The sequence below is a fragment of the Aquarana catesbeiana genome, linkage group LG01 (assembly GCF_042186555.1).
Source record: "Aquarana catesbeiana isolate 2022-GZ linkage group LG01, ASM4218655v1, whole genome shotgun sequence".
In the NCBI taxonomy this organism is placed as follows: Eukaryota; Metazoa; Chordata; class Amphibia; order Anura; family Ranidae; genus Aquarana; species Aquarana catesbeiana.
The window spans coordinates 204,854,113-204,874,687 of record NC_133324.1 but is presented as its reverse complement, the minus strand read 5'-3'; the positions used below and the strand labels follow the sequence as shown (position 1 = coordinate 204,874,687).

The window sequence follows — 20,575 nt, the reverse complement described above, 5'->3', positions numbered from 1 at the left end:
GATACGTTTCAGATATCTTTTGTTGAGCGACCATTGTCAATGGGTAAACACCCTGATGAACTGGTCTGCCAATGGATTCTGTTTCTCTGTCAAGTAAACCATTGTGAAGGCCTTCACGCTTAACTCTTAAACCCCATACACACTATCAGATTTTCTGCTGATTTTTGTCTTCAGATTTACCAAAACCATGTAGTGCAAGGGCCTGCCTGTTTGCATACACATTGAAACACCTAAGGTTTGACCTCATATTATATGGTTTTGGTAAATCTGAAGGAAAAAATCAGCAGAAAATCTGATAGTGTGTATGGGGCCTAAAATAAATATAGGTGGCTTGGAGCAAGAACCAAAACAAGGCGAATGATTCTAGTAGAAGGATGGCGTTCTTTTTATCGTACTAGGAAAAGGTGATCCTGTGAGTTTAGGGGGTGGAGTTAGCACAATATATGCTGGCCTGAGGTAGGCCAGGAAAAAGGTTTTTCATAAGTGAATAATAGCAGACTATGGCAAGCTCCCTTGTCAGTGGCAAATGGGTTGTCTCAAACTTCTAACTGCCACTTTATCTGAACAGCTTGGTCTGTTAAAGTAAGTTTAAAAATAACAGACTTACTGGCTGGATCACCAGGTGAAAATAAAAGGAAAAAAGCATACAGTAAATGAATGCGCAGCCACCACATCCAAGAATTGGTAATCTACACTTTAAAACATTTTTTGCTTTTGAGTTTAATACCACTTTATTTTCAGATAGATGTATCTGAGGTAAAAATAGTAAAAAAACATTATTATTATTGGATCTTGAAGGCCTGACATGAGCCTTGCTGATAAACCTCACCATTCTATGAGCAAAAGCACACAAGCAAACAAATGCTCAACCAAAATTGCCTATAACCAGCTGCCTGCTTAAGGACATATCAAGCAATAGACAAAAGTAGATGCTGGATTTCAGTAGGTGGAGGCAATTTTTTGCCAATTGCGGTATATGCAAGCAGTTTTCATGTTTTTTTAATGTAGGAAATACATTTCTGACCTCTGAAAAAACTGTTATTGTAGAAAGAATGGCTGTCTTGGTGGTTATAGTCATGGCACAGATAACATATAGGCATTGAATGTATAATTTCACCAAATTAAGATGAAAAGGCTTTAGCCCATCTTTTAGTAGACAGATTACAGCCCTTTTGCAGCTGGAATCTTGGCAATGGCACTTTTATTTTTCAGAAACAGTTTGCTGTTCTCCAGTTTGAGGCTGGGTTCACACTGCTGCCGAATGCGGCTTGCAGCAGGGGGTCTGGTGTGTCCCTGTTCTCCGTTTCAGGGATGAATTAGGGCTGAATTTTTGCCTGAATACGCCCCTGAAGTGGAGCCAAAGACGCACAGGACCCCTGTGCAAGACACTCCGCAGCTGCAACAGAGATATGTGAACCGGCTCCATAGATAGCCGGTCACAATCTCTTGTCATACGGAGAAAACCCACATCCAATTCGCACTAGTGTGAACCCAGCCTGAAACCTATTGAGCAACAGCCAGTTAAGCTATATTGTGCAAACCTTCGCTATTACTTATTAGGTGGATGTGCATTTTAAATATGTAAGATCAATTGAGATATGGAATTTCATTAAACTTTTGAAAATATACTTTGGTTTCTTCAGGATTCCTAACCTGTGCATGCCCACATCATGAAGTCATCAGCTAGAAAGATATAAACTGGATCTAGAAAACTTGGGTTCAAGAGCAAGGCCTGGCTTTGTTATCACTGTGGCACTGGCTTCTGAATTAATTAGATCCTGCTTCAAGATCTGCCAGAGTGCCAATCACAGGTCACCCAAGCAATGAGAAATGAAGTAGTGGTGGCATATTACTGGATATTAAGTCCTAGCAGTGCTCACAGACTGAGGCTATGTTATGAATCTAATGGTCTGGCTCCAAAAGGATCATATAACGTTTACATATGGAATGAACACAAATCTGTCCCACATACATACATATAGATGTGCAATTTATGGTCTTAAACGCATTTTTGTAAAATGATTTACAATTTTCTTTTATATACTAATGGAACTCTAGCATACATGTACAGTAACATAAGCACACTACAGTACATCACACAGCACATGTGCTGCGCTGTATTAAAAATGCTGCAGGTTTGGCTTTTGGCCCATTGTTCTGCATTGGAGTGCAAAGGTCTGATCAGAACTTTATAGGGGATTTTCCATCACTTTGTGAAGATTTCTCAGACTCCCTGTTGTCTCCCAGACAAGAAGTAAAAAGAATGTGAAATGAGAAACGGCCACAAAAAATAAAAAAAAAACATTCCAATTCCCTACTGTATCCAAAATTGCTGACATAAAAAAGGTTTACCTATAGAAACACTAAGGGGTGTACAACAATTTTTATATTTACTTTAGATTACTAAAATCTATGTCTTTTTTGTGTTGCCAGATATCAGCTTATGGGGCTGAGAGCAAAAGCTGCAATTGCACCTCCTATACAAATTACATGAGTGTGGGATAAGCGGTCATACTCCCTTCTAAACAACAGTAAAATAAAAAGAAAACCACTGTTTAACTTGAGAAAGGACTAGCCCATCTTACTACCTCAGTTTCACTTAAAGCAGGGAGAAAAAATGTAACTTGCACAACAAATAGGTAATTTTTTTCGGTTGCACACAAATGATAGATAAAATAAAGGTGAACAAATGATATAACCAAGCCAAATGTCAATTATCAGACATCAAATAGCTGCTCTCTAATCCTTACTTGCTGTTTGCATTTACTGTGGTCAACATAATGTTTCAAGGGCTGAAGATCATCAGGACAGTGTTAATGGTTGATGAAAACACAGAAAATTCATATGTACAAGTTGTAATACAACAAACTTTGTTCAATAAGGTAAATGGAGACAGCAGTCATTAAATATGAAAGCTTGGGGGTAGTAGGTAAAAAAGTTGATAGAAATATCAATAACAGGTCCATGAAACCAATTTGCTGTTCCTGGCTCCCAGAAAAACAGGACTAAAGTGCAAAGTAATCATCTTGTTTAGATATACTTCAAAATACTAAGTAGACTATCATAGTGAATTTACCAGTTATCAACACCAAGGTATTATAAGCATAGGTACAACATGCCCCAAAAAGGGACAAAGTGTAAGTACAGCTCATATTTTGTAAGGCAGATTTCCACAAACAAAGCCAGTGTCTTCAAAATGAGCGTGCCTGTTGGCAAGATCGGAATCATTACTCTTGCATAGTTGTGCCTTGCAAGTTTCCATTTGGATAAAAAAGAATTCAGTTTGATCAGTTTGTGCTGCATTTTGCCAGATAGTTTCCATAATCTGAAAAACAGCCTTGCTGCTTGTTTAAACACACATGGTCCTGATGCCAAGCCCCTAGTGACATGTTACTTACTTTATTCAACAAGTTGTACAAATTCCAGACAGTTTGTCAAGTGTGCAATTTCCAGACTGCTTGTCAAGTGTGCAATAACAGTATTGCAAAGTAATCTGTTATTTCTCTTCACAGTTATTAAACTGCAATGAAGAGACCATTTAAAGATGCAATGCGTTGTGGAGTTCATAAGTCGTTCGATTCGATTGGATGTAAACACTTTTTAATGGAAGCATACGGACTTTGACAAGACCATACCTGGATTTTAACCATGTGTAACAAAGTTGGCACTGTTATTTGTATTGCATCTAGATTATTTGGTTGATCTGTGTATGAATAATGTTATGTTCTCCTGGTCCAGACACTTGGCATGCAAAGGGATACAGGCACACAAAAATTAAGCACTATGCAAATAGTGTGTAGTGTAATCATACATATTTTATCAGCTCTGAGCCTGGAGTCTTTGAAACCAGATCGAGGTGCAGTGGTGGTATTGGGAAGACTTGTATACAGGAATGAAGCTAGATATACATAGATGAATGAAAATAAACAAAAACGTGTGTTGAATTAAAATTAGCACAGGTTGGAAAATGTGAAAAGCACTTTAAAAGGCTCATAAACTTAAAATCGAAGATAAACATAAAAATACCTGTAACACCATTTGCAAATATGTATGTTAAAAAAGTGTATCAATGTTGGGGTATTTTGGCATTGCAGCCATTTTTTTTCTTTTAGAAAGCTGTGTAGCCTAATATTTTCAAAGCTATTGTAAGTGAAACATTGCATACTAGAAGATGCCTTCAGTGTTAAGTTTTTATTTAGGATTTTAAAGCAGGAGCACACAATCTGGCGCAACTGTGCATAGTAACCAATCATCTTCTAGGTTTTATTGTAAAATCTTAAGGGGTAACTCCACTTTCGTAGCAAATAAAGAAAAAAATATAGCATATACAAGTCATATTGTAATTGAATGTTATAAAAAAATGACCTTGCCTTTTCAATCTGCAACCACTGTAATTTTCTATAAATGCAAAGCAATATAGCTACATGGAGTTGTTCTGCACACAGAATGTGTACTGACCACTCCCCAGAAACATCATTTCCTGCTTGTGTGATTGGCTCAGATTTCCCCCAGAAGTCTGCCTAAGATGCAAGTCAGATTTCAGGCATCCCCTGCAACAAAAATGTAATTTTTGGTGAGATATTTCCAATAGGAATACTTCTAAAGGGATGCAATCCCAGCAGCTTTCCTCATTAGTGCCCTGCAGCTGCCACAGCTGACTGATGATTATGAACCCTCTCCTGTTAAACTCACTTAGCCAAGAGACACAGACAAACACACATTGATTTCTTCAGAATAACAAAACGTAGGAATCTGCAACAAAGGTTGTTATAATCCTTGCAATGTACATAGATCAACCAGAGGGGAATGTTTTTTCTCAACAAAAGTGGAGTTACACTTTAACCGAACAAACAGAAGTTAGAAGCTGATTGGTTACGATGTACAGCTGTACCAAATTCCGTGTCCTTCAGTTTTGGTAAATCCACCCTGCTAGTTTAAAATAAAACTAAAGCCAAAATACCCACAAGTTTGAAATAGACCAGGAAAGTATTAAAACCCTGGTCAGGTTTTTATTGCTAAATCCCTGCTCTGGGGCAATGTCTCAGGGACAGAAAGTCATAAGACAACCACAATTTTACAGCTTCCACAAGAACAGGAGCTAAAGTGAAATGTTTTAATGGGAACCATTTGTCCCACGGACAACTGCCTCAGAGGAGATTTTATGTCACTTTCTGTTGTGTTACAGGACAAAGGACAAGTAGGGAGGAAATCTTATCAAAGACTCATAGGTAGCGCATTAAAAAAAAAACAAAACAAACTAGTATTTTTTTTTCTACCATTCCCTATCCAAAATAAAAATAAAAATGGAAAGATTTGCTTTTAGATACACTTTAAATAAAGTTGTAATTTTAACTTTCCTGTTGCTTTAAATTGGGTTAGTTGTTCATTGATCACTAGCCCTAATAAAATAAACAATGCTTTCATATTGCATTCAGCTATAAAAGTAGCACATCTATTATGCTACTTGATGGAGAGCTTGAATTAAATGTTGCATTGTTTGAATTGTATGGGAAAAAAACAAAAAAAAAAAAAAACAATGGTTTATTATTTAAACCTTCATGTGCGTTAAATATAAACTGCTAAGGTGGTGATACATAACAAAATTCAATTTTTGTTTGACAACCAGTGATATTTAAAGTTCAGAGCAAAAATTTTCAATTGTATGACGTGTAAATGGGTAGTGGACTGTTTATACTAGCCTTTATCAAATTTCACCATGGGGGCATATTTTAACTAATTCTTAGGTCTCAGGTAACCTCTGCATAATATTATTACATCTTCATGTTAGCATGATCAGTAAATGGTAGCGATACATCGATTAGCCATGACATTATGACCCCCCCCCCTATAATCTGTCGAGGCATGGACTTAAGAAGACCTCGGCAGGTATTCTGACGGCACCAGGCCATCAGGGCCTCCATGGATGGGACATGTTTTTCCAGCACATCCCGCAGATGCTCAGTTGGAATGAGATCTGGAGAATTTGCAGGCCAAGTCAATACCTCAAATTCATTGTAGTGCTCCTCAAACTATTCTTTAACTCATCAGACAAGGCTACCTTCTTCCATTGCTCATGTGCCCATTAAAGGTCCTTTTGGCTTTGGACATGGGTTAGCAATTTGGGCACCCTGTCTGGTCTGCGGTTACATGGCCCCATATGAAGCAAACTGATGATTATGTGATGATGTGTTTTGAAACCTTTCCATTTAAACCAGCATTAATTTTTTCAGCAATTTGAGCTACAGTAGCTCTTCTATTTAGTCGAACTAGACAGGCCAGCCTTTGCTCCCCACTTGCATCAATGAGTTCTGGCCACCCATGACCCTGTTGCCAGTTTTGCTTTTTTGGACCAATTTTGGTAGGTCCTGACCACTGCAGACTGGGAACATCCCACAAGAGCTACAGTTTTGTACAAGTTTTGACTGAGTTGTCTAGCCATTACAACTTGGCCCTTGTCAAATCAAGCAAATGCTTATGTGTGCCCATTTTGTCTGCTTTCAACACATTATCTTCATTGTCAACATATTCACTTGCTGCCTAATATAGCCCACCCATTTTCAGATGCCACTGTAACAAGATAATCATTATTTGTGTTACCTAGCAGAGGTCATAACGTAATGGCTGATCGCTCTAGTAATAATTGTCAATAATTGTGCCAGAGTAGAGTATACATTTTTTTTCTATACATCTGTTTATTTTGACCAACATATTGGCCTATCATTTTTGATTGGTACCCTTCTACCATAAGTGATATCACATCAAATGTAGGTCAATGTTGTAGGTAATGTAGGTGGATGAAACCTCAGTTTTGTTTATGTTAGGACTTTTTTTTTTAAACTCATCTGAGTAGGCATTAAAGTCTTTCCACTGATTCTCTAATATATGAGGTGGTTTGCTCCATTAAGTCAGTTTGGGAGCAAAAGGCTGACATCATTAGTGTACCATGCTTCCACCTTTCTTACAAAAAAATGTACTTATCAATTATTGGCCCTACCTAATGCCAAAATGGAGAATAGATTCAACCAAATGAACATGATGCTACTGCACACTGTAATATGGGGTTGAAAGACCACCTAATAGATTGTGAATGGGATTATTTGACCGATGCCCAACACTTGAGTATGATAGCATCACATCTCAGGCTAAGTAAAAATAATATATATTTTGAATCACCCCTAGGAACTTTGGTTGAGAAATCCTGGTTTACACAGTATTTGCAAATGAACCAATTTGACATGCAGTTAAGAGGAAAGTTAAAGGAAACTTGTGGAAAGAGAAATATGTGTGGCTGCCACTGGGACATTAGAAAATATGAGTTACCTCTCTGGCTTCAGTGATTTGAATTGCTCACCCACAAGCATGCAGATTTCAAAGTCACAACTCCATATCTGCTCGTTTCAGGTCTGTCCCACATATACTTTCAAAACTATTGGCTCAAACCAGCAGTCAGGCAACTAGCATTTTCAGAGGAAAGGTTGGCAATGGTAGTACCCATCGTCTCTCAGTACAAGTTTCCTATAAAGGCCAAGACTTACAATCCATTATTGGCCATATGGACTGTTATATCTAAATGTGTGTGTCAATTGATTCTCTACCCATTACTGGACTCATTGACCAGTACACATGTGTGCTTCAAATGCCAGGATGGATTATTTCCAGTCTGTACAATATTTTAATGTGTAATTCAAGCAATTTAAGAGAACCCTACTGAATTGATACACTACTGTAATTGAAATGGCTAGGATTTTATAAGTAGTAGGCTGATGGTATGGGTATTCAATGTTGTATTAATCAGATTATGCAATTAAACTATGGGACTAGGGTGCAATTTACAGTATATCGGATCTAAACAGTGTGTAGGGATGGTCATCCTGTCCCAAAACAAAGTGTGAATGTTTGAATGTGAATTTTACTCTACATGCTGATAGCCACACGTCTAGACATAATAGTTCTTCTATGCAACATTCAAGGCTACTGTGCTACAATTATATTTATGTGCCATTTTCTGTACACTATAAACCAGTTGTTTGCTCTCTTTAATATCTTACCAAAACATGCAACAACAGTATGGGGCCAAGAATTTCCCAGCTTTGTTCTTTTTTTTACTGACTTAAATTACAATCAAATATAGATAAAAATCATAGTATGGCTTGGGACATGAAATAATATTGGAATCCAATTGATTTCTATATGTGCCTTTGTTGATGGGCTTTTGTTCAGGGCAAATGGGTTCTGCATTCCCATACGTTACTATAAGAACGAAAACAGGTCAAGCACACCTTTTGTGGAATCAGTAGCAGCTATACCGCTTCAAATTTGTCTTTCTCTGTACCTCCAGCTCTCCTAAGGTGTATGCTTTGGAAGCACATTTCACCGGCCATACACTGATGTCATCACCAATGAAAAATGAACTTTATTATGTATAGCATTCCCAACATATAGTCTCACCTGTCCCCCTCCTGCACCAACATGGTTTACCCCAGGGCTTAGTCATGGTCAAATGCACCTGTCAATTAATTCTGAATGATCCCCAAAGCATCTCAAACTGATGCCATTGACACATGCCCAAAGCCTGTCTGGACAGGTCCTAAGTCTTATTAAAGGTAGGTAAAGAGATCTTCAAGAAGATGAATATTTTGTTACCAATCAGATAACATCTTTCAGCTACTGGAGCTCAGTAAACTCTCGCTATCTGCTGTAGATCAGTGGTTCTCAACCTCAGTCCTCAAGTACCCCCAACAGACCAGGTTTTCCTTTATCTTGCACAGGTGCTTTAAATCAGAGTCAATGGCTTGGTATTTTGGACAGCTATTTTATCTAAGAGAAATTCCCAAAACATGGCCGGCTAGGGGTACTTGAGGACCGAGGTTGAGAACCACTGCTGTAGATTACTGAGCTCTGAACATCATCATTCTTTGTAAGTTCACCTTTAAATCATTTTCATCTTTATAAGTTCACCTATAAACTGGCAGGTAAATTTACTTCAAAGGGTGTTTGGTATCTAAGTCTCACTTCAGACCATGTTTTCATTGTTGACAGCATAGACGATAGGATTGGACTTAAAGTGCTGAAACTGCTATAAACCAGTCAGAAATCGCCTCTGCCCAAATGCAAAACCTGGTTGCCCCATGAGTGTTACTGTGCTTTGCACATCATTACCATTATTTGCACTATTTTACAAATCAAACTGATTAAAATCACCTTGATAACCGTTTTCTTGCTAGATAACAAACCAGGAATCCTGGTCTACTGCATTTTTCTAGCCTGAATAAAACTCATCACTCGCAAAATAACCAAAGCTTCTGCCCAACACCCCAATATTTACTCAATCACATACTGCAAATTTCATGAAATAACAATACTTGTTTATGTGATTATTAAACCGTCTTTGCAGGAAACAGCAGTGTTAAACTTCTCAAGTTGCGGTGTCAACTCAACAACATTAATGTTATAATGGAAAAGACACAAAATGGTCATCATATATATTTTCCATTAAAGTGTCTTTAAAGGTGCTGAATTGTAACTTGAATTAAATCCATAGAAGCCTATGCTACTTAAACAGAGAAATATATATGTATACAATAGATTCTGTGAAACACAGTTTGGCTTTGCATTTCTTTTTCTTTGCAAAAAAAACTTTGGAACTCTGACATTCAAAACTCTTATATTTATAACACTGACTATGTCTTTGTAATTGCTATTTCCTTTGCTGTCTCTGTGTTGCCTGCCTGCAAATTCTTGTAAAAATGACTTGAATAAAAGGTTTCAGGTTTTTCACGTGTGCAAAATGAATGTATACAAAACAACAGAACCATGGGACTGCCAGTGTGTCATTTTGCTGGCACCCAAAGTGTCAGTTTGCTGTTATTTTAGAACTCAGAAAAGTGCGGTTCCCAAATCCTGATCTACCTAAAAACCTGAGGACCCTAAAAATGAAATTTTTACATCCTACCCCACAGCTTGTAAAACTTGGTAAAATTGTTTAGTTATCCTACATTAAAGTTAGGGCATGTTTATATAAGCACAGGTTTTGGAGGAGTAAGTGCAACCAATATTTTATTCTAGGAGTGACACAAATCTAAAGCTGCATTACGCCTTAAAGTGATACGAAAGCTAAAAACGTTTTTTTTTTTTTTTTAACCTTAATGCATTGCTTGGTAAAAACCTTTTTATATTCCTCTGTCCTCCCCCTTCCCTATGTGAAGGGGAAGGGAGGGGAGAAGAGATCCAGTGCTGTGCACAGCTGCATCACTTCTCCCCTCTCTTCCTCTTTTCACAGGGACTCAAACAGCAGCAAGAGCCATTGGCTGTCAATCAAATGCTGTGTGGAGGAGGTGGGGGGAGGGAGCGTGGCTCCATAGACACATAGGTGTCCGTTTATGAAGCAGTGATCAGCGGTGATCCCGAGGATCGCCGCTGATCACAGTCCATAAACAGTTTATGAAACAGTGATAATCGGGGGAGAACATGTTTGAACTTGTTCTCCCGCCGATTATCTCTACACACGGAGAATCCTCATTGAATGACACAGAAAGGGCCAGTTTATGAAGCGGTGATCTCACTGCTTCACTGGCGATCTGAGTCAGAATTCACACTCCCAGGTTCACCAGCTCAGAGGTGGTGAATCGGGGATTGAAGAGGAAATCTGGGGGGATCTGAGGGGGAAGGAGGAAGATTTTTAACTTCCTTATGCCTCGTTCAGACCCCCCAACACTGTAAGCATGTCCCCCTGTCATATTTATATGTATACATATATATACATATAATGTGTATATGTATATATATATAATGTATGTGTATATACATGTATATATAATGTGTGTGTGTATACATATGTATATAATGTAGGGGGACTCATTATTTTATTAACAGTAATTCACGCCGTCTGTCCGTGTATTGAGCGGTGATAATTTATCACTGCTTAATAAACTGACATCTCTGTATTTCTGGTGCTGTAATCTCGTAAAGTCTCACGAGATTCTAGTATCAGGGGCCGTTCTCCACTGTTGAAAGCATTTGTAGATCTCTTCACTCCTCCAAAGGTGAAGCGATCTACAAAGCTTCATAAACTGGCACACAGAGGAGAAAAATCTTCACTGTGAATGCCGGAGAACGAAGCAGTGAATAGATTTCACTGCTTCATAAACGGACACCATAGCTTGTGAGAAAGCAGACACCATGTGCCCCATAGCAAACGGCTTGTTATGGGGACACACAAAGAAGATTAACCAAGATCACCAACGGGGGACCCAAGAAGAGGAAGATTGGGGCCGCTCTGTGCAATGCTACTGTACAGAGCTGGTGAGTAGAACAGGTTTGTTATTTTAGTAAAAAAAAAAAAAAAAAAAGGCGTTAGTCACACTTTAACACTTGTCTAAAGAAAAAAATGTACAGCAAGCTTTACAAACCATTTGCAATGCTTTTAAAGTGACATCCAATATACCCATCAAAGCTAGTACTGAAGTAAGGGCATTGTTAGACTCTGGCACTCTCTGAACATGGCTGCAGAAAGCCCCATCATGCAGGCTGAAGTCCTACCTACATAGCGCTGATGCTGAAGAACGTAAGGGCTTTCAGATGAACAATTTGGCTTCGTGCATATTTTCTCTTTGAGCATCGGGTCAAAAAAAAAAATGATAGATCTGTTTTTGATTCTAGCGCATACAGGGCCTCGGGGTAAATTCACAAAAGTATCTATCATATTTCAGCATATTATATTGCTGTATGAAGAAAACACACATGCACACACATCAGGGCCCATTATGAACTGTAATTTTCTTTTAACCAGCCAGGGTACCTCTGGACTGGATTAAAAAAAAAGAAAACGAAAGAAAGAGCTCTGTGTGAAGTCAAGTCAGGAACTTCAGCACAGCAAGACAGCCAAATAGTTTTTTGTCACAATCTAAACACAATTATTATAGTTTATTTGGTATAAGAAATCTTTATACATATCCTATTTATACAGCAAAAGTAGTTAAGGTCAGTCTTTCTATACTGCAGATGCCTGGAAGCTTTGTAAAGTCAGTAACTTAATGGGGGTTATTTACGAAAGGTAAATCCACTTTGCACTACAAGTGCACTTGGAAGTGCAGTCGCTGTAAATCTGAGGGGTAGATCTGAAATAAGGGGAAGCTCTGCTGATTTTATCATCCAATCATGTGCAAGCTAAAATGCTGTTTTTTATTTTCCTTGCATGTTACTTTCAAGTGCACTTGGAGTGCAAAGTGGGTTTGCCTTTAGTAAACAACCCCCAATGTGTATAGAAACAATGAACTAATATTTTTGGTTTCTTTTTGATCAGTTAAATATACAACTAAAGTGGAATTCCAAGCGAAACCCTAAATAATAAAACTGTTTTGTATGGAAAGTTCCTAATTTGAATACACTACAAACCCCATTGTGTACTTAAAATTGGGGTATGCCTGTATATAGCTGCTCACAAGAGTGTAACATCAAATGTGTTTTGTACTGCAAGATCTTCTTGGGAAAATGTGTATGTATTGAGGAGATATATATATATATATATATATATACACATACACACACACACATATTTTTTTTATATTGCCCTAAAAAACTGTTAAAAAAAAAGAGAAGAAAAAAAGAGAAATAAAATGTTCTTATAACATAGTTTACTGGACACAGACACAGTAACTTTATATAAAATGTACAGTTTTTTTTGTTAGTTTAGGAAAGTGTGTAGAAGGATTAGAAACTCTTGTAGGCTTTTGTTGATCCCTACTGTAGAGATTCTTATTCAATTCCTTTCCCAGTGACCTCTATAGTGGTCTGTGTCTTCACCAGGGACACTACAGCTTACAGAGAGGTTCTAACCTTTCCCCACACTCTAAAACATAGAGAAAAATGATCCAGACCTTCATTTTAATTTCTAAAACCTAATCATGAAATACAATCTTCTTCCCTTGGAATACAGCAATTTGAGACTGCGCTTTGCGTTTTCTGCTGGCCTCCCATGAAGGGTGAAGAGCTGGCTCCGGTTTACCCTGTGACTTCATCGTGCAATTTCCGTTTCTGGCAGCTTGAGGTTTCTTTACAAATTTGGATGCCTGTGGAAAAACTAAACAGGAACAACACTTTATGTAAGGCATCTAAAGAATATCCTAGATTTTACACATTAGCTGCATGTTTCATATATGTGCCAACATGTAGGTGTTTTTTCTTAGTATGAATAGTTATTTTCACAAATTGTATTTCATCCCAAGAGATATTTCTGTTTGTGAACTGAACATTTTAAGAGATGGTAATCTTCAGGTAAAATAATTTATTCATCTTTGTGAATAGATCCTACTATTGTGTAGAAAACCAATTGGCTTCTACATATGAGCTATTTAGCATTCCAAAGCTGTTATTTTTAGAAGTATATACATCTTCTGTGTTAGAGAATAGAAGTGAAGTAGTAGCACATTTTTGATATATGCCCTTACCCCGTGAAACAGCTGATCGATGAATCTGCGTCCCTGGCATTAGACTGCTTTCAACTGAAAACTGTGCTAGGTATCTACATCTTTCACACTAATTTTAATGACCTGTCTGGCTTTGCACTGTGTGCATAAAACCACTACAGCTACCAGTTAACTGCCGGTCACTGTTACATCTTTTAACCAAAGCAAGTGCAGGCCTTTTGGCTAAGATCAAGTGTAGTATCTGTTCTTATCAGTTTCCAGGAGGTGGCGCTTGCTTCCGTCCCTGATCTATGGCGAAATAGTGAAGGGATGGCGGTTGCTATGCAAAGCCTGCTGGAGTAAAGGTGACCTGGAGCGGTTCGTAGCCGAAAGGGAAGCCTTCTGATTGGGATGGAGAACCACGGGGTCTGATCCGGAGGGTCGGGACCCTGGCCTTCTAACCTAGATTGGGGTAGCTCTAGCTCCAGCCATTTTTTCTGGGAGAGAACGCTTACTACTCCTTCGGGGGGGGGGGGGGGGGGGGAGTGGTCAGTATCTCCCGAATATAATTAGGCAGGAGGAACGGAACGACGGTGGAGCCTGATGGTAAAGGGCTCTCACCAAGTTTCCTGAACTCCAGGCCTTCCTGGTTGGGGTGGGGGCTGCTGTGGTCTGGGCTGGTGGCCAGGGTTGGTCTTTGAAAGCCTATGGAGTAGTGCCCCTGGAGTGGCAGTCCAGGGGTGCCATAAGATCACTGTGATTCTGTCACTTTGATTTGAGGCACCACGGTCACTGCACTATAGAACACGCTTTTTTAGCACCTGCCTCTTGGGCCGGGCCTTTTGGCTAGGACCAGAGGAACTTTTTATTCCTGGCCGGAGGGCCTGGTTATTGTTTTACACAATGGCCACCTTTTTCACTCTCCTCTCCACTATCCCTTCCCCACTTTTTTAATTTATTTTCTTTTTTGATTGAACCTATGCTTTGTTTTGTCACGTCTTGTACACGTTTGTCTCACTGTGTGGCGAGTAAGGATGGGTCCTCGGGCCAGCCCTGAAAGTCTTGGGAAGGGGTGGACATGGCCTTCTGGCTTCGTCTGCCCTAACTCATGGGGTCTCCCTTCGGGGGGGAGCCCCACCTAGTACTTGGATGGGTTCTGTTTCGGCAGACCTTCCAGAGAACGGGGTCTGTCTGGTTTCGCCCAGATAGACCACTGTAAAGTACCTTTGTCCCCGTCTGGAGCCTAACGCCCCTGGGGATCAGGGAATTGGCACGTCTGTGTACCCGTTGCACTTTTTTGTGACCACTCTCTATGTGTGTGCACATTTTTTTGGCACCGGGTGAAGTTTTTGGGTGTGTTATGCACGCCATAGGCTTTCAATAAAAAAAAAAAAAACAAAAAAAAAACCACAGTATTTGCTGATGCAGAACACCCATTACATCCGGGGCCGGCAACACGCAGCTGGCAGGCCAGGTGTGCTAAATGTCCAGCCCTTCAGTGCCCATGATTAATTCACGGGCACCCGGCCCGCAAACATTTTCGCCACTGTTCTCTTCATTGGACAACGGCGAGAGGCTAGTATCACAGGGCTGGATGGGGGCGGGAACCGCTGGAGTTAACTTTTTACAATAAACAGCGGGTAATTGGTTGCTGGGCGATCCTACCAACCAATCACCAGCCTGTTAACGTGAAACGTTAACTTGAGCAGTTCCCGCCCCCATCCAGTCCTGGGATGCCGATCTCTGGTAGGAGAGTTTTACATACACAGAGTGTTTTTGCGTGTGTGTGGAGTGCAGAGGACACTACAGTGGTGGTGGTGGGGGGGGGCGATGCAGGGGACAGAGGACACTACTTTGGGGGGCACAGAAAACTTATTGGTGGGGGGGGGGGTGGGGGCAGAGGACACTATGGGAGTGATGTGAAAGGGGACAGAGAACACTGCTATAGAGAGGGCCTATTAGGGACCCCATCTCCCCTGGGGACAGGTACCCCATTTCACTTGGGGATAGGGACCCCTTCACCCCTAGGGACAAGGACCCCTTCTCTCTTGGGGGACAAGGACCCCTTCACCCTAGGGACAGGGACCCCCTTCTCACCTCGGGGACAAGGACCCCTTATTACCTGGGGACAGGGACCCCTTCTCCCCTGGGGACAGTGACCTCCATCTCCCCTGGGCACAGTGACCCCAATCTCCCCTACTAACAGGGACCCCATATCCCCTAAGGGCAGGAACCCCATCTCCAGACCATGCTTGGCTGGCAGGGCTGGTGTTAGCCACCCTTGGGTGGCAGTAAAATCTGAATCCCCAGCCACATGCTCCCTCAGGGTGAAGTTGCTTAGTATTAGAGAAGCACTGTAAAGTGAGGTTAACCTGTACTGTTATTATTACTATGTTAGGATTACTATCATCTTCATTTATTAGCAGGTGAATGCGGCCCTCCATGCATTTACATAAATTGAATCTGACCCTTAAGTGGAAAAAGGTTTCTGACCCCTGCATTACATAGTGCCTGTAATATACGCTTAATCCAACAAAGCCTGTTTGGGCTAACATAACATTTTATTACTTTCGTATCTCTTTTTATTTTCAGACCAAAGGGGAGATATTTAACTCCTATAATATAGAATAGTCAATAAAAATCCCTTTAAGAGAAATATGTCCATCAGAGAATATCAGTTCTATTACAAGTTATTTGTATACAAAAGAGACAAGAAACATCTGTATTTCTAAGGTGGCATATGAGTTTTTTTTTTCATGTATTTATAACACATTATGTATGTTGTGGTACAGAAAAGCATCACATACCTTTGATGAAGATTAGTTAACTATAGCAATGGTGGATAACCTGCGAATGTCTGTGGCTTATGCGCATACACTTAGAATTGTTCTTGCCCGAACTTACAAAATACCAAGGGACAACTTGGGTGGCAGGTAATTCAATTGTCAGCACGTTTTTGTTTTGAGGATTGTAGTAATATGTTAAAGAAAGTATTTATTTATTATAGGTACTTACATAGCACCGTCAATTTACAAAGCATTTTACTACATCAGTCCCTGCCCTGAAGGAGTTTACAATCTAAAGTCCCTAACTCACATTCCTACATACACATACTAGGGCCAATTTATACAGGAGCCAATTAACCTACCAGCATGTCTTTGGAGTGTGGGAGGAAACCCCCACAGGCACAGGGAGAACATGCAAACTCCAGGCAGGTAGTGCCTTGGTTGGAATTCAAGCGGAAGACTGTAGTGCTGCCAGGCGGAAGTGCTAACCACTTAGCCACTGTGCTGCCCAGTACCAGAACAGGTACAGGATATTAATCAAACCTTTAAAAGTACATAGACATGACATGCTGCTAATGTCCCTGGTCTTACAAGGCCATCTTGCTGTCCACATTGCTAACACTCCACCCCAGATAACACAAATAGTTTTCGCTGATCTTTGTCTTAATAGAGTGCATTTAATAAAGTTCAGTAGTGTAATTCTGATAAAGAAAAAGGTAAGCAAGTGACATTCTGTAATGCAGTTTTGTGTGAACCAAGTTATAAAAAGAATTCAACTAGATTTCATCCGAAAATTTTCCATGTTCAATGCAATTGACCTACTGGAGTTAATGTAAGACCATACAACAATCAACCATAGCTTTATGACCACTCACCTAATATTGAGTAGGTCCCCTTTTTACTGCCAAAACAGCCCTGACCCAGCTTACAGTAGCAGATCCCTTAAAATCTGTAAGTTACAAGGTGGGGCCTCCATGGATCAGACTTGTTTTTCTTGGGACATCCCACAGATGCTTGATTGGATTGAGATCTGGAGAATTTGGAGGCCAAGTCAACACCTCAAACTTGTTGTGTCCCTCAAAACATTCTTGAACCATCTTTGCAGTGTGGCAGGGTGTATTATCCTGCTGAATGAGGCCACTGCCATCAGGAAATGCTGTTTCCATGAAGCAGTGTAGTTGGTCAGCAACAATGTTTAGATAAGTGGTATGTGTCAAGTAACATCCACACAAATGGCAGGACCCAAGGTTTCCCAGCAGAACATTGTCCAAAGCATCACACTGCCAGTGTTCTGACAAGAAAGGTCCCCTGTCGGATAGTGTCCGCCCTGTACGGAGGACAAAGGAGACGCCGAAAGTCTCCGAACATTAACAGCTGTTCATCAGCTGTACACAGCGCCTGACTACATCGTACCACATGCTCCCGATGCTCGTGCAACTCTGCAAGGGGCGGATGCATACAGAAGAGGCTGCACGATGGGCAGAGCTCATACGATGTGGGTGGATTTCTCAAAGGGGCGAATGTATTATTGAGAAGCGTGTAAGGAGCGGATGCCTACAGAAGAGGCTGTATTTTACAATGATGGGCAGAGCTAAGTTGGGGCTGGCTTTATCAATAAACTACATGCGGGGCGTGTTTACACAACTGAAGGTTGGGTTTTGCAACGCCTTGTACAGCTGATGAACAGCTGTGTTCATGTTCGGAGACTTTCAGCGTCTCCTTTGTCCTCCCTACTGCTCAAGAGCTGTGCCATACAGGGCCGACATCACCTGACGGGGGACCTTTCTCGACAGGACACCTGCGCCGGCTTGCTATTTTCCCATACTGCATTCTTGTACCATCTCATCCCATGCCAGCGACGCACATGTAACTGGTCATCCACATGATGTAAAAGTAAAAATGTAATTCATCAGACCAGGCCACCTCCTTTCATTGCTCCATGGTCCAGCTCTGATGCTCACGTCCCTTTTGTAGGTGCTTTTGGCTGTGGGCATAGGCACCCTGACCGGTCTTGCTGATACACAGCCCCATATACCATAAACTTCAATGTCCATTGTTTCTTCTTTCAACGCATCAACTTCAGGCCAACACGTTTACTTGTTGCTCAATATATCCCACTGACTTCCAGATGCCATTATAACAAGATAATCTATGCTATTCACATGTCAGTGGTCATAAAGTTATAGTTGATCAGTGTATCTAATAATAAACACATTTACTCAAATGTCTTAGTTTTTTAATACTGTAAGTTAGACATAAACTCAGATTTAATTTGTTGCTTTGTACAGAACACCCAAATGTTACCATGGTTGCAAGGAAGCAACATTTGAATTATTTTGGGAATTTCAGAGAATCATAGCATACATATCATGAAAAACACAGCATGCAACATACCTGCTTGCTTATTCCTTACAGGAGGTAATTTTGGCTCTCTGAAAATAAAATGTAATTTGTTAATATGAATATATTACGAATGGGTCATAAGACATGCCTTAAAGCCTAAAGTAGAAGGGGATACATCAGCAGGAGGGAAACATCCTACTGCCTGTAAGTTATGTCCCTTGTGCTGATTTTTCTTTTTTTTTCTTGTGGCTATGCAGAACAGCTGGTATCTTAACATTTTATTGTTTCTATTGTTGCTAGTGGAAGTATTATAGAACCTTAAAATAGTCTTTTGGATATTAGATTTGTCTAATGAGTCTGGCTTCCAAAGATGTGAATAACCTGTCCATAATAATTACAATAGTGCAACAGTGAGAATAAAAATACATAAAAACAAAAGAAAAGAAGAAAAGGGAAATTATAGAAAACCTTAGAGGCTTCTATTGCCCACTTCTCATTTTGCCTGGTTGTCATGCTGGCCGTCTCTGGCTTGGATATTGAATGACTTTCCCAGAATGAGAATGCAGATGAGGACTTGTGACTTTATTTTTTACTTTTCAGCTATTAATACTTTTTTGGAACAGCAAAAACAAAGGCTTAATTGAAGAGCCAGACAACTAGCATTTGGAGAAGGTAGTCAAAAATGGATCCCCTATATTGCCTATATATAGCCAGTCCACTCCCTGTACTACTATGCGCTCCTGTGCATGCCTACACACAGAGTCCTGTGATTACGCTGTGATTGGACACAACCAATCCCATGTAAAAGGTACATAGCTGAAGAGAGTGGCTCTGTAACAAATGATTGCTATGACCAATCACATCATCACAGAATTTTACAAAAAGGCTTGTTAGCAGCCGTGTCTCACTTACTGACAGGTGATCTGGAAGCATTCTTTACTCTTGCACGCACTGATCAGTCATTAGCCAGTACCAACAATTTTAAAATAAATACCATAATGTTATTTACCCCTCTTGTGTATATGTTGGCCCCATCCTGTCTCTGATCTGTATAGTAACCACTTCACCACCTTATCCTGTACATTAACCATTTAATCTCCATCCTCCCACTGTATGTGACCTGTAAATTAACCCCTTTTACATCCTGACCTGTGTATGACCTGTACATTTAATGTATCCATTTAGTGCATCATTACCAAGCTCCATGTTTGAATCTCCTCAGAACCTGCATGCTTCATCATTTCCAAACATTGGGGTTGATTTACTAAAGGCAAATCCACTTTGCACTACAAGTCCACTGAAAGTGCACTTGGAAGTGCAGTCGCTGTAGATCTGAGGGGAAGCTCTGAAATGAGGTGAAGCTTTGCTGATTTTATCATCCAATCATGTGCAAGCTAAAATGCTGTTTTTTACTTTCCGTGCATGCCCCCCCCTCGGATCTACAGCGACTTTACTTCCAAGTGCACTTGCAGTGCAAAGTGGATTTGCCTTTAGTAAATAAACCCTACTGTGACATAAGATCAACTCAGGGTGTCTACTTTACAAAAAGAGGTGATTCTGGAAGTTTCGTATTGTCACGGAGGTTTATATTGTATTGTAAGTGGTTAATTAAATACAACTAAAAGAAAGCTCTATCTGTCTAAAAAAAAATGGTACAAAGTTCATTAGGGTATGGTGTTGTATAAGTTGAGTAATTTTTCAGTCACGGCATTACAGTGCTGTAAAAAATGGCCTGGTATTCCAGGGGGTGAAACATGCTAGTAATGAGGTGGTTAAAACAAAACTGGCAATAAAACTGACAAATACTGCTTATATGAATATGAGGAAAGGTCCACTTTGATTGTTAGGCATCCTTATATTCACTCATGATTAACTAACAAACTTCCACCCCACCCTTTTACAGTATAAATTTGAACAGTATAAATTTGAGCACCCTTAAGGGGTCAGCACATTGCTGGGGCTTCTGTCCTTAAGGCTTTTTTCTCTAAGTGATTCTTTCTACAAGTGATATGTACTTCAATCGCTGCATTTAAGCGATTGCAC

General features: G+C 40.1%; 2 protein-coding genes across 3 annotated transcripts in view; one reads left to right on the top strand and one right to left on the bottom strand.

Moving 5' to 3' along the window:
- The window catches only part of LOX (lysyl oxidase), a 99,598-nt gene extending 89,825 nt beyond the window's left edge, over positions 1-9,773 (top strand). Inside the window, exon 7 of the mRNA XM_073624679.1 lies at positions 3,513-9,773. Within this exon, the coding sequence (XP_073480780.1) occupies positions 3,513-3,519 (7 nt within the window). The 3' untranslated portion in view covers positions 3,520-9,773. The remainder of the gene's footprint in view (positions 1-3,512) is intronic.
- Positions 5,510-20,575, bottom strand: part of SRFBP1 (serum response factor binding protein 1) — a 213,506-nt gene continuing 198,440 nt past the window's right edge. For both annotated transcript variants that reach the window (XM_073624677.1, XM_073624678.1), the window contains 2 exons: positions 18,584-18,621; positions 5,510-13,078 (listed from right to left, as the gene is read on the bottom strand). In XM_073624677.1, coding sequence (XP_073480778.1) covers positions 12,897-13,078; positions 18,584-18,621 — 220 coding nt within the window. In that variant the 3' untranslated portion in view covers positions 5,510-12,896. The remainder of the gene's footprint in view (positions 13,079-18,583; positions 18,622-20,575) is intronic.